General features: G+C 44.0%; 1 protein-coding gene across 2 annotated transcripts in view; it reads left to right on the top strand.

Moving 5' to 3' along the window:
• Nucleotides 1–10522, top strand: part of LOC118208801 (LHFPL tetraspan subfamily member 6 protein) — a 57621-nt gene extending 47099 nt beyond the window's left edge. For both annotated transcript variants that reach the window (XM_035383686.1, XM_035383688.1), the window contains exons 3-4: nt 5681–5779; nt 9585–10522. In XM_035383686.1, coding sequence (XP_035239577.1) covers nt 5681–5779; nt 9585–9703 — 218 coding nt within the window. In that variant the 3' untranslated portion in view covers nt 9704–10522. The remainder of the gene's footprint in view (nt 1–5680; nt 5780–9584) is intronic.
• The last annotated feature ends 1896 nt before the right edge of the window (nt 10523–12418 follow it).

The following is a 12418-nucleotide window of genomic DNA, read 5'->3' as shown; positions in this document are numbered from 1 at the left end:
CGGTGTAGTTACTCCCACGTGTTTTGAACTACGAGATTTCAAACCCAAATCAAACTCAAATTGCCGCTTCCTGTTTGTCAGGACCGCACTAAAATTGAATGCATTCACTCTCCGAACATCTATCACTCTGGTGTTAATGGATTTGGGGCTTGACTTTTTTTGTTTGTTTTCCATTTCGACTGCCTCACAGCAGATAACTCTCAAGAAATGAAGAAAATATGCACTGGCAGTCCAGATAAATGATTCACCTGTGTACAGAAACGCATACATACCGTACACCAAACAATCTGTTTCTTTTTTTTTTTTTTTTGGACTCAAACCGTACATGTGATTTGGAGCCAGTGCTGAGATTAGGCCTGGCAGAAAGATTTGTAGACACAGGATAAGGCGATAACATCACTTGTCGCTGGGCCAGTAGAGTGCAGGCCTAGACTCACAGCCTGAGGAGGAAGGAGTTCAGGCTGTTCATTTTTCTTCTTTTTTTGTTCTTTTTTTTTTTTTTTTTTAACCAGCAGAGTCGCCTCACTTAAATCCCATTAGAAAACTTTTGGGACCAAATTGCAACAGAGTTGCTGTGAATGAACTGAATCCCAGGGGGGACATGAAACTAAGAGCACCGGTCTTCTGTACAAGATGCACAAATGCAGGAAAGCCTTTGTCTGTTGGCAAGACGTCTATGGGTGACCTAAATGAGGGACAATAGAGGCACTCATTTCTGATTCCCGAGGGTCGCTGGTTTTACTGGTTTTTCGTTACACTTACAAAGCGCGTGTCATGTGCACGGCATTATACAGTGCTCTCATTTTACATGAGGTAAAGGTACAGACTAGCATAAAGATGCCCAATTCCAGCCACAACCCCCCCCCCACCCCTTCTGCAATACACTGCCTGCGAAATCTTGGCCCGGTAACTTCACCACTAATCGCGGCGCGTAGATCCACGCATTCCCATGCGCGGAGGCTCTCCTCCTCCTCGCCAGCTCCCTCCCACCTCCTCCTTTCTGCTCAATAGCCCACATGCGGAGTGTGGAGGATGGGATTTGACAGAATTAGCCACCGTCGAATATTTAAAATAAAAAAATAGAATGTTTTTGTTAAACTGGAATGAAAGAAATCGAATGAATATATTATTCATGTGCTGTGTACGCCTACATATTTTTTGTCCGTTTGAATAAGCGCTGCCGTTGCCTTGGTTATGTGACGGGGCTGCCCAATTAAATGATGGATTTAAGATTTCCCGGACACAGACTGACCTAAAATGCCTGCGGTAAGCAAATCTATTGACTGAACTAGTAGTTCCCAAAGTGGGGCCACGCCCCCTCGGGGTGGGGTGTGGGAGGGGGGGGGGTGGGCGTGGGGGGAGGCGTGGTGAAAAAAAAAAAACCATTAGAGACCAGAAAGAAAATGGCATCTAAGCGGAACCAAAGTTGTCTGGGGCATTAACATTTCTACTATCAAAAGGGGGCCTGTCTAAAAAAGTTTGGGAACCACAGGGCTAATTTTTGCCATGCAGAAAGGAGAATCAACTCAATATTGTCTGTTATTATTATTGAGCTCATCAAGTTCCCTTGAATTTGGAGAATGTCTTGGATCATGTAGTCAACAAACTCCCACATTCCCTCACCTCTGAGGAACTCAGTATGGATGCCAGACACCATCTAGTTTTTGCTTTTTATGGTTTGGCAATCCTGCCGTGTGCCTGGTGTCAGTCTGTCACGATCTGACAGATTCTTCATGTGAGAAGGGGAGAAATCCAACACCAGGGGGAGGAATGCCTGTTTGTGTTTTCCAGTCTGGCCACCACCCATTTGTCCCACTGTGTAGAACTGATTGGGGGGGGGGCGGGGGAGAGTGCATGCTGCTGTCTGTCGGTCGGGGACGGCCCCCCGAAGCTTGACCCACCCCCCCCCCTACCCCCCCTCTCCGATGTGCACCCCGTGGCTGTACAGCCAGTGATCAAAGGGACGCATCCATCGCTTTTTGTTCCTCTCCCGGTGCCAAGAGGAAATTAAAGCCAATTACATGCCTCTTTATCTCTTAGCGTTAGCGCGGGACATGAAAGAGAATTTACGATTTTGTTTAATATTCCGCAGCGCATGCATTTCCGCAGAAAAATAAATAAATAAATAAGTAGCACCCTGGCTGTGAGGCTGTTTCGCACTGGTTTTTTTTGTTGTTGTTTTGTTTACGTGCCGTACGCCGAACGGGAAGATTTTTTATTTTTTTTTGCTTAGCCTAAAATCTATTTCAGATCAAAGTTCATTGTGTTTAATGATGACCCGCACACACACCCCTTACTGTTTTTAATGTATACGCCTCGCCTCTCTGTTGCAGTAAATAAATAAATAAATAAATAAATGAAAATGCTGAGCTGCTAGAATTAGAAACTTCTGGGGAAAAAAAAGGGAAAGATGAAGACGTGCTGCTAAGATCTACATCTAAAAGGCCCCTTTTCCCCCCTGGGGTGTTCGGATTTAATGAGTCAGACTCATTTCAGCTCCGCACTTCCCTAAACATCAAAACTGGAATAACTGAGCAGTGACCTTTAAAACGTGTGTCTTGGAGAAAAAGATTTTGGCAGGAAAGAGATCCATCAGCCGAGAGCAGGCATCTGAGGCAGACACAGGCACTTTTTTTTTTTCTTTTTGTTTGCCAGCTTGAAAAGGTTTGGAAATGTTTGCCTCTGTCTCCTGGACTGCCTGCGTAAACTGGGTAAGTACCCTGCATGGAACAGATTTTTGGGCCCCTCTTTAAATGTGGGCCCCTGTACTCAAGTGTCCCGTACATTTAAAATAGAACACTCTGTTGTGTGTGCATCATTAATCTGCTTTGCAGACAGCATTATCCACCTTTATCCAAATGCAGAGTATTTCTTGCATTGTACTTATTCAGACGAACATTTCCTGAAGCGTGTCACAGTAGATAACTGGTACACTTCAGGTGTGCATGCCCTTACCCTTCTGCTAAGAAATCCAGTTCCTCCTGACCACCTGATCCCACAGCAATAATCACCCAGCCAACTGGTCGTCCATCCAATCTAACACTCGCCCAACTGTCATCCACCCACTCTAACACTTGACCAACTGTCATCCATCCACTCGAACACTGGACCAAATGGTCATCTTGAGTAACTGCTCATCCATCCACTCTTACACTGGACCAACTCATCCATCCACTCACTGATGAGCTCTCTCTCTGTTTCTTTTCTGTCATTACATTGATTGGGGACATCATTTCCATTGTAGTGTTGTGAATGCAACCCAGGCAGGCAGTTCTCCCCAGCGTAGGCCAGCAATGAGTAGGAGAACACAGGTTAAACACCCTGCTTGACAATGTAATTAGTGCAGCGCTAATTTGGCTCATTAATGATGGAAAGTAGCTATTGTGAACACCTGACTGGGAATCCGCTCTCGGTGATAGAGAAAAGGGGATTAACATTATTAACATTCTCTTCTGTCTCTCTCTCCTTCATTTATTTTCAGGTCTAATTACGAGTACAGACTTAGCCGGGGACACAGGCAGCGAAACTAATGATGACATTAAACAATTAGAAGTGGGAAATGCAACTTACTTTTCCAGTGTGTGTGTATGTGTGTTTGTACGTGTGTGTGTGTGTGTGTGTGAGAGTGTGACTGATGTGGCTTGCATGTCTTTTTGGCTGCAGGCTCAACCATTTTATTTTTTATTTATGTGGACACCTGACATCCAACATCTCATCCAAAATGATGGGCATTAATATGGAGTTGGTCCACCCTTTGCTCCTTTAACAACCTCCACTCTTCTGGGAAGGCTTTATACTAGATGTTGGAGCATTACTGCAGGGATTTGCTTCCATTCCGATTCAGCCAGAGGAGCATTAGTGAGGTCGAGCGCTGATTGGGAGATTAGGCTTGGCTCACAGTTCTCCAGTTGATCCCAAAGATTTTGGATGGGGTTTAGCTCAGGGCTCCCTGCAGGCTGGTCAAGTTCTTCCACATCGTTCTCAACAAAATCATTTCTGTATGCACCTCGCTGTGTGCCAAGGGGGTATTGTCGTGCTGAAACAGGAAAGGTCCTTCCCCAAACTGTTGGGGAACCACAGAATCAACTAGAATTGTAGAAATAAGGGGCCTAGCCCAAGCCCAGGAAAACAGCTCCAGACCAAGAGGTGTCCAGATACTTTTCATGAACTCAGGATGCAGTGGATTGAAATGTCATTTTCGCCAGCCCTGGTACACTTTTCCAGACGCATCTTTGGTGGACCCAGCTGACCCAGAGGCACTGTGTACATGCACAGTGTGTGGCTGTGGAATGTTAAACCCACTGAGAGTCGCTCTCTCGCCCACATCATCATTTGCCTGGAGTGCTGTCCTTTTGATTTGTGGGTGGTGTTTGAGTGCGTGTGGCAGGAAGCACGATGGTGCGTGCGGGTGTGTGTGCATGTGTGAGAGAGAGATGATGTGTGTGTGTGTGTGTGTGTGTGGGGGAACAGATTCTGGGCCCCTGCCTCTCAGATGTCAGTGGTTCTCTCGGGGGGCTCTGGCTCGGCACTAGGCCATGGATTAATTTGGTCTTGTTATCTGGGACCCGGTGTGTAATAAGACGGCCCGTCTGCCGCCCGGCTATCTCCCCCCGCCGCTTCCGCCCAGCGCTCTCTCTCTCCCCCAACCGATAGCGGCAAAGGAGGCAAATTGAACGGGATTAAGCTAATGCGATCGCAAAGTCGCTCACTGCGGAGACCCACGCTCCAATTCCCCCCCCCCCCCCCCCCAAAACGGGACCGGAGAGTCCGACGAGTCGTTATTAACTGGGACCTGCCCGCCGGCGACTCCGCTCGAGTGTCGGTGTCTGCCTCCCGTGACGAGGAAATGGCGGTTTCGTCAGTAACGGGTTTATCTTCGCCGCCTCTGAGTGCAGCGCTCCAAACCAGTCGCAGTATTTCTTAAATAGCCGATGGGAGACGGTGCTAATTGGCTACTTTCGGGGAAGTTACTGAAGAGGAGGAACTATTATTCAATATGGTGGCGCTGAACAGAGGTTTGCAGATGGCTTGGTGTGGGCATGTTTTGTGTGTGCGTGCGTGTGTGTGTATACACACATACTCTTAATGGCCAGTTCAACAGAAATGCAGGGCCTGATGGTTCTGTAAAAAATCAATTAGATTAGCTTAAAAACTTTATTTCCTCCATATGTTTTTAGCTACTGCTGCTATGTTTGCCATTTCTATGTATTCCCATTATTATTTCTGAATGTGATTTATTCCTCGATGAACACCCATCACAATGGCTCATGTTGCGCTGACAGATAAGCTGGAAGTAATCGGGATATGCAGTTTCTGTCTGGGTGAGAATGCCATCACCACACTGTGTCATTATTAGCCCCTGTATGCCTGAGCCCAGTCATTCCTCTCAGTCTAAAATCCTGCCATGACAAAGGACGCATTTCAGCCAGAAAGTGTGTTAAATTCCTTCCGTAGCTAACGGCTTTCTGTTTTTTTGTTGTTGTTTTTTTTTACAGAATATTTTGAAAAACATACAAAAACAGGATGCTTCATATTCGTAGTCACTGCTGTTTTAAATAGTTGTGCAGACAAGTCCTGTTGAAGCCCTTCATTAACATGACTAATGTGCACTCTCTCGCTCTCTCTCTCTCTGTCTCTCTCTCTCTCTCGCTCTCTCACTCTCTCGCTCTCTCTCGCTCAGGCCTGCTAATTGGTTCTGGATGTGCTCTCTACCCGCTGGGATGGGACAGTGAGGAAGTCAGGCAGACGTGCAGTAACAGCTCGGACCAGTTTGTGCTCGGTAAGGTCCAGGCGCTCTTGCTTTCCCACAATGCACCACGGGACCAGAGCTCTACAGTGCTGCCATTTTAGGAGCATTTGATGCGTGTTAACCGGGCAAATAGTTTAGGAGCACATATACTAATTGGGATGCATTTACATGCTCCGATACAACATCAACATCTATAATACAAATGATTGCAACAGATGTGTCTAAGTTATGCACAAACCACACAAGAACGCACAAAATAAGGAAAGAATTGGTCTTGTTGAGAACACAGTTTCTGACTCATAGATTTTCTTGTTGAGAATGACAGTTTGCAGTGCAGTGATTGCATTGTTTAGTATACAATATATAATTGCTGTTGGATATCTGTTTAGCAAGTAAAAGTATATATATATATATATATATATATATATATATATAAATTAATAAGTAAAATAGATAAATGTACAATATAAATAATAAAACAGATATAAAAACAGCCACACAAAGGCCATTTAATACACACACCCTTATTCGAGGTGGCTGTGAAAGCCAAGGATTTTACAGCATATTCATTTATCAACATAATTAAAGAAGAGAAAAACTGCTTGGTATCCATTCACAGCTTGAAATGTGCACTTAATAAAGCGGAGCTTAGTGTATGGGAAGCCCTCTGTGGAATGCATCTTATCTGATGCTGGCTTCTTAGCCAGAACCATTTTCGCCGATGACTGCGATAAATTTATGACAAACTGGAAAGAACGACCGAAGGAGCTAAATTTGGGATAAAATCATAATGTGTGCTCAGTACAAGGCAGCACGTTCTTAGCGCAGTACGCTGCATGTACTGCGTGTCAGTGTGTGTGAGTTACGACCAAGGTTGTCTGTGGAATCAAACTGCTAAAAGTTCTGTGTAGAGAAGCTCTTGCCTGCTGTCAAAAGCTGTGATGTTCTTTGATCTCCTCCAGCAGAACACAAAAGAGTTGTTCCTTTAGAAATCCACGCGCTGTAGCTTCGGGCCCAGTGCAGTGCCTGCTAGAGACGTAAAAAAATGGCACTCGCATGTATATTAAATGCTAACAGTAGTCCAACTGTGCTGAGTGAAAACCAGGACAGTTCTTTTTACTGCAGTCCATGTTCCAGATTTGGGAGGGGTTCTGGGTTTTACTCAGTGCAGTTACCCAGCTAACTGAGTAATTCCATTTTGTGAAACAGGGCTGGCCAACCTTGTTCCTGGAGATGTACTATCCTGTAGGTTTTCATTTCAACCCTAATTTGATACTTCCATGAAGTTCCATCTCACATTTCCATTTAGGGTTCTGGAATCGGGTGTAGCACAAAATTCTGGGCCCTATACATAAGCAGTCTCTGTGGGCCCCTTTCCTCTCTCACGCATCATTCCAGGCTTTTCGAGGGCCCTCCCCCCATTCGGGCCCTGGGTAGTCAGTCCCACTTTTCCCCCCGCTACGACGCCCCTGTCTGGAATGTTGCACGTTTTATACCCGAGACAGGCTGAAAAGCTGAAAAAAAAGATGAATAGCTAATGGGAACAACCTTAGAACGGAACTGTGATGTGTGCTTCCAAGTTTAGCGTCTCTACTATCATGAGATAAAGAGCCCAGCAATCACATGCTACTGACTAAAATGCCGCTATTTTCAGGACAGTGTGCACAGTTTAATAACAACTTTCTGGTGACGTTATCAGTTACCTCTTTCCATTAATAACAATCAAATCAGCCTGAAATAAAATCAGGCAATCAAATTAGCCTGAAGAATGTTGTTGCTTGTCACTTTGAAGAGAGTCCGGGCTTGTAAATGTCAGTAAACACAGATATATTAATTTTCTGTTGATTCGCAGTTCCCTGGACCGAAGCTGTCGCAGGCTTTCGGTCTGGCGTTCAGGTCATTTCGGGACGTGGATTCTTGGATTGCTTTTCAGGCGCCCGCTAAATGAACTCTGCTGAAGAATACTCGCTAAATATAAACTTGGCCTCTGGAGAAACCTCCAGCAACAGGATAAGCAGTATGGAGTATCTTTCAGAGAGGTAGAGAGTTAGATGAAGTCAGACCTCTGCAGTAAATATGGAAATTAACTCAGTCACTCGGATATCTTGAACACTCTACACTTTCTGACAGATAAAGTAACTCCATTTTATCTATGGAGTGGATTTTGATGACCTATGAAGTTATAACAGGAGCTCATTCCCCAGGGAGTGCTGTCCTCCATGAACGGAGCTGAAGATTTGTCCAGCAAACTTAAACAATAAAACCTCCTTGTTCTCCTGCTGTCTCCTGCTGTTTTATGCAGTTGAGGTGGTGATATTAAGCTTAATCAGATAAGTCTTTAATTCTAAGAAACAACAAAACATTCTGACTCACAAAATTTCATTCAATTTGGAGTAACTTAAGAACTCTTCGTTTTTTTGGTCCATCCTGTATTCCTTCCAAACCGTTTTTTTTTTCTCTCTCTTTTGGAGAGATCATAGTCATGCGGTAGGTGAGGAGTGAGGTGGTATGTGTGTCAAGGTGTGTGGGAGTTAGCAAATGATCAATTTGAGTGGCTGAGTGGGTTTTCTTTTCAAGCAGCATGTTATTTATTGTTTTATTTTTTTTCAAAGGTGGCCCAGGTTCACAGTTGACGGTGAAAATCCAGAAGCTTGAACGAAAATGCCAAACCTCTTTCACCAGACCTCTTTTTAAAAGATACTTTCAGCACAGCATATCAGTTATACACTCACTGTATATGAAGTTTTTGCGAAAGTACAGTTAAGCGGTTTACACATTTTGCTGGATTACAAATGCTACTTTCGTTATATCAGCATGAAAAGAAGAATAAAACAGAATAATTATGCACACCTCTGGACTCAGGTCTAAATGAATAACTTTGTGAAGAAAAAATATCTGCATACAACAGGATTATCTGTGCATTAAAGAATAAGGGTATTCAGGTTCGGGTTATATACATATTTTCTTTGATCCTGAAAGCAATGCATTTCATTTGTTGCAAGATGATACCAAGGTTGATATGGATATCCATATGGAATTCCATTATTTTCTCAAACGCATGTACAGACGTACTCATACACCCATGAATACATGAATAATTGCAGTCACGTGCTGTGGGATTAACTCTCATTCACCACGTGCCACCGAGGAATTCCTGTCCTACAAAGCCAATCACACTTTTGATCGGGACGCATCCATCACCCGGACAAGATAAAAGGCATCCATTATAGACAGCGAATAAAACAGGGCAACTAATAACCATACTGAATTTTTCCTTTACAATTACTTACCTTCCCCTTTCTCTCTCGATGTGGATGCAGAAGTCAGGTTCAGGGAGAAATTTAAACGGGAGGAGAAAACGGTCAAATAACAGGCGTCTTAGTTTATCGGGAGCTGCCGGTCTGGAGCAGTGAGGTTGCCTGCTGCTTCCATCACACATGGCCAGCAAATGCTCTACTCATTATTAAACTCGTTGTTTCTCCTCGCAGTGAAATAGGAGACCCGTACGCAATATAAACTATAGTCTTCATCATTCATCGTTGCTTCTCGTCTTTCTCTCTCGTCGGCTTTACCGGTAAAGGTATTTCTCAGCTTCATTGATATTGAGCTTCGTTTGTAACCGATAGACCAGACAGGCCGAGAATTTACTTAAGTTATGCAAGCTGCGTTTTCTTAAGACAGGCGCATCAAGTGTAAACGGAATACAAAAAAAACACTGACGGCCCGTCGTGCAGTCTGTCTGAAGTGGGCAGCGACTTAAATCATTTATGGGTCTCTCAAGCCATCGATTTTATTTGAAATGCTCTGTCTTGGTTTCCTGTTTCTCTGTCTGCAGGCGGTTGCGAAATTGGCTGGGCGTACTACTGCACGGGATCGGGGGCGGTGGCGGCCATGTTGGTGTGCACTTGGCTGGCCTGTTTCGCTGGGAAGAAGCAGAAACAGTACCCCTACTGAGGGGGAGGAAGAAGCCGGAAGACCAACTGGGACGAGCCAATCACCTGGCTGCAAAGCAAGGGGGGGGGGGGGGGGGGGTGAACGAGAGGCGGGGTTTCCCTCGGTTTCCCAGCATGCCTCGGTGTGGACTGATTTAAGGACCCACCGTAGGCCTGTCACTTGACAATGTTCAATGAGTCAAAGGGACACACTGAACACCTAATAGCCATGCCACAGCAGGGACCGTTTTATATACAGTATATATAAGTATATATCGAAAATGAAAATTGTTTTTTTGTTTATTTTGGTGCACAGTGTTATAGACTACTTATTCCTACTCCACTTCTTAAATCAAAGCATTGTAAAGGACCAATCTCTCTTCCTTTGAGTTTTATCGTCTCGTAAAAATCTTTTCTGAAGTGTGCTCTTTCCTACCATCTCTCATTTGTTGTTGTTATAGTTGTAGCGCGTGCACTACAAAAAGAAAACAAGAAAAAAGGAATATCGATGGCTGAATTGTTATGGTGGAGTGTGTTTTATCTGTGTGGTTTTTTTTCTTCAGTTTTTGCTATTCTTGCCTTAAATGCATCAATACATCAACAATACTAGAAATGCAATAAACTCCATAATCTCAACAACCAGTACTGGCTGTATCATAAATTAGGGCTTTTATGCTTTAAGAGTCCTAATCATTTATGTGTCAGTATATTGTATGTTTTAGGTACCTATTTTGTGTATGATAATGTATATTGTATAATAGCTTATGTGTTTTTGTATAATAACAAAATAAACTGAATGTTTTTATTTGACCATGTTTGTAAATAAATACGGTATATTCTACTTGTATTTTATGTGTTTTTTTGGTCTAAATCTGGAATTTTTTAAACATTAGGATCATTCCTCTCTTCGTTCCATGGAAAACTCTTTGATGTTATGACACATTAGAACCAATTTGTGTGTGTGTGTTTTAGTAATTCCAGGCGTGTTTTTTTTCTTTTCTTTTTTTACTTGTCATAGTTTTATGATGATTATTGATTGCGTGATTTGATTCCATACGAACCTGCAGCTATCTGCCATCTGCACTGCTGGCTATTAATTTCTGATTTATTTGTGCCATTAATCCAGGGATGCCTTTTGTTTTGTTTTATTTTATTGCAGACGACTAACATGCCTTGCCCCAGTTCTTGTAATTAGAAGAAGCAAAGCAATGAACTTCCGGAGACGGATGCGCTTGTCATTTGAAATCCCAGGAAGCTTTGTAATTTAAGGAGGGAGTGCGAGATGTTGCCGAACAGCCCGTCACGTCATCATTACCAATTCCCGTCTTCCCTCCATGGCTGGCGCTTCTCTGTGGATTCCACTGCACTTCGGGAATCAAAGGAATGCAGAATGAGGCGGTTTGAGGGGAGGGGGATATACATTTTCACATTTTAATTGAAAATAATCTCGTGGTTTGCCATTTGTAATATCATTCAGACGCATGATTTTCAGGCATATCCAGATGGCACAGGCTCGTGACACACGAAAACACGCGCGCGCGGCACACACGCGCGCACACACACACAGCTCATTACTGAAACTGATTCCTCCACATATTCCCGTTTCATCCGCAGTGATGATGCGCATGATCTCCTTGTAGGAAATCTCTCTCTTACTCACTCTCTCTGCACTCGCAGTTTAATAAGTCCCTGTTGCTCCTCAGAAGTTCCCTCAGGTCCTTTGATCTCTGCCGCCGATTGATATCCATCCTTATTGTTACGAAGCGTCAAAAAGCGCGTCAGATCACGGCGTCGCCTGACACATTCGGGCCAGGCGAGACAGTTCCTTGTCGCTGTGTTGTCAATACTGTCGGCTGATGCGGCGTTGCCGGTTAGCATAAGTACATGCACGCACCTGCGCGCACGTGTGCTTTGAGGCGCTTGTACTGTACATGTGAGCGGCTGCAGACAGAAATAGAACGAGTCCTGTGAGGCTGGGCTCGTTATGAAAGATCAGAGCGCTTCCTCGTAGCTCTTGTGTAGCGTTTGCGCTGCTCGTCAGTCCCGGAATGAGACCGTGGCACAATGGATATTGTGCGCACTGCCGCTTCTGTTCTGTGGCCACCAATTCGATTTTCTGAAGCAGTGAGCAGAGGAGTGCCTCTAATGAGAATTGGAGGATGAGAGGGAACAACCCCTGACTAACGGAAAAGGCTTATCTGTTTCTGTACTTCATATTGATGGTGACAAGAATAATTACAGGGTCTGTGTGTTTAAATCTTATGTATATATAGAGGCTGCTTCCCATTTTCACTGTGTTTACTGTGGCAAAGTTTGGGTGTTTTTCCCATCTGAAGGAAAGCTGTCATCTTTGTCTTCGCTTTCTTTGTCTCTCTGTCCATATTTTCTCTCTCTCTCTCTCTCTCTCTCTCTCTCTCTCTCTCTCTCTCTCTCTCCCTCTCCCTCTCTCTCTGTCTCTCTCAAACCCAACAATCAATCAACACTGCATGACCCTTGTCAACCAAACTGATAAAAGCCTTGTAACCCTTGAAGGGAGGCTTTAAATGAGCTTTCGTTGTGTTGAAAAAACTTGAACCAAGGTGAGAAGGGAGCTCAAGAACATTTATCTCTCTCTCTCTCTCTTATATCTCTCATTTATCTGCGGTGGAATTATTTTTCTCCTCAGATATATAAAAGCATATATGATGCATCTTGCAATACTTGTTGTACCTGAAATGGACTATATTCACTGAAGTTT

Source organism: Anguilla anguilla, chromosome 12, assembly GCF_013347855.1.
Source record: "Anguilla anguilla isolate fAngAng1 chromosome 12, fAngAng1.pri, whole genome shotgun sequence".
Classification (NCBI taxonomy): domain Eukaryota; kingdom Metazoa; phylum Chordata; class Actinopteri; order Anguilliformes; family Anguillidae; genus Anguilla; species Anguilla anguilla.
The sequence above is the reverse complement of the archived record's forward strand: the minus strand, read 5'-3'. Positions and strand labels throughout refer to the sequence as shown.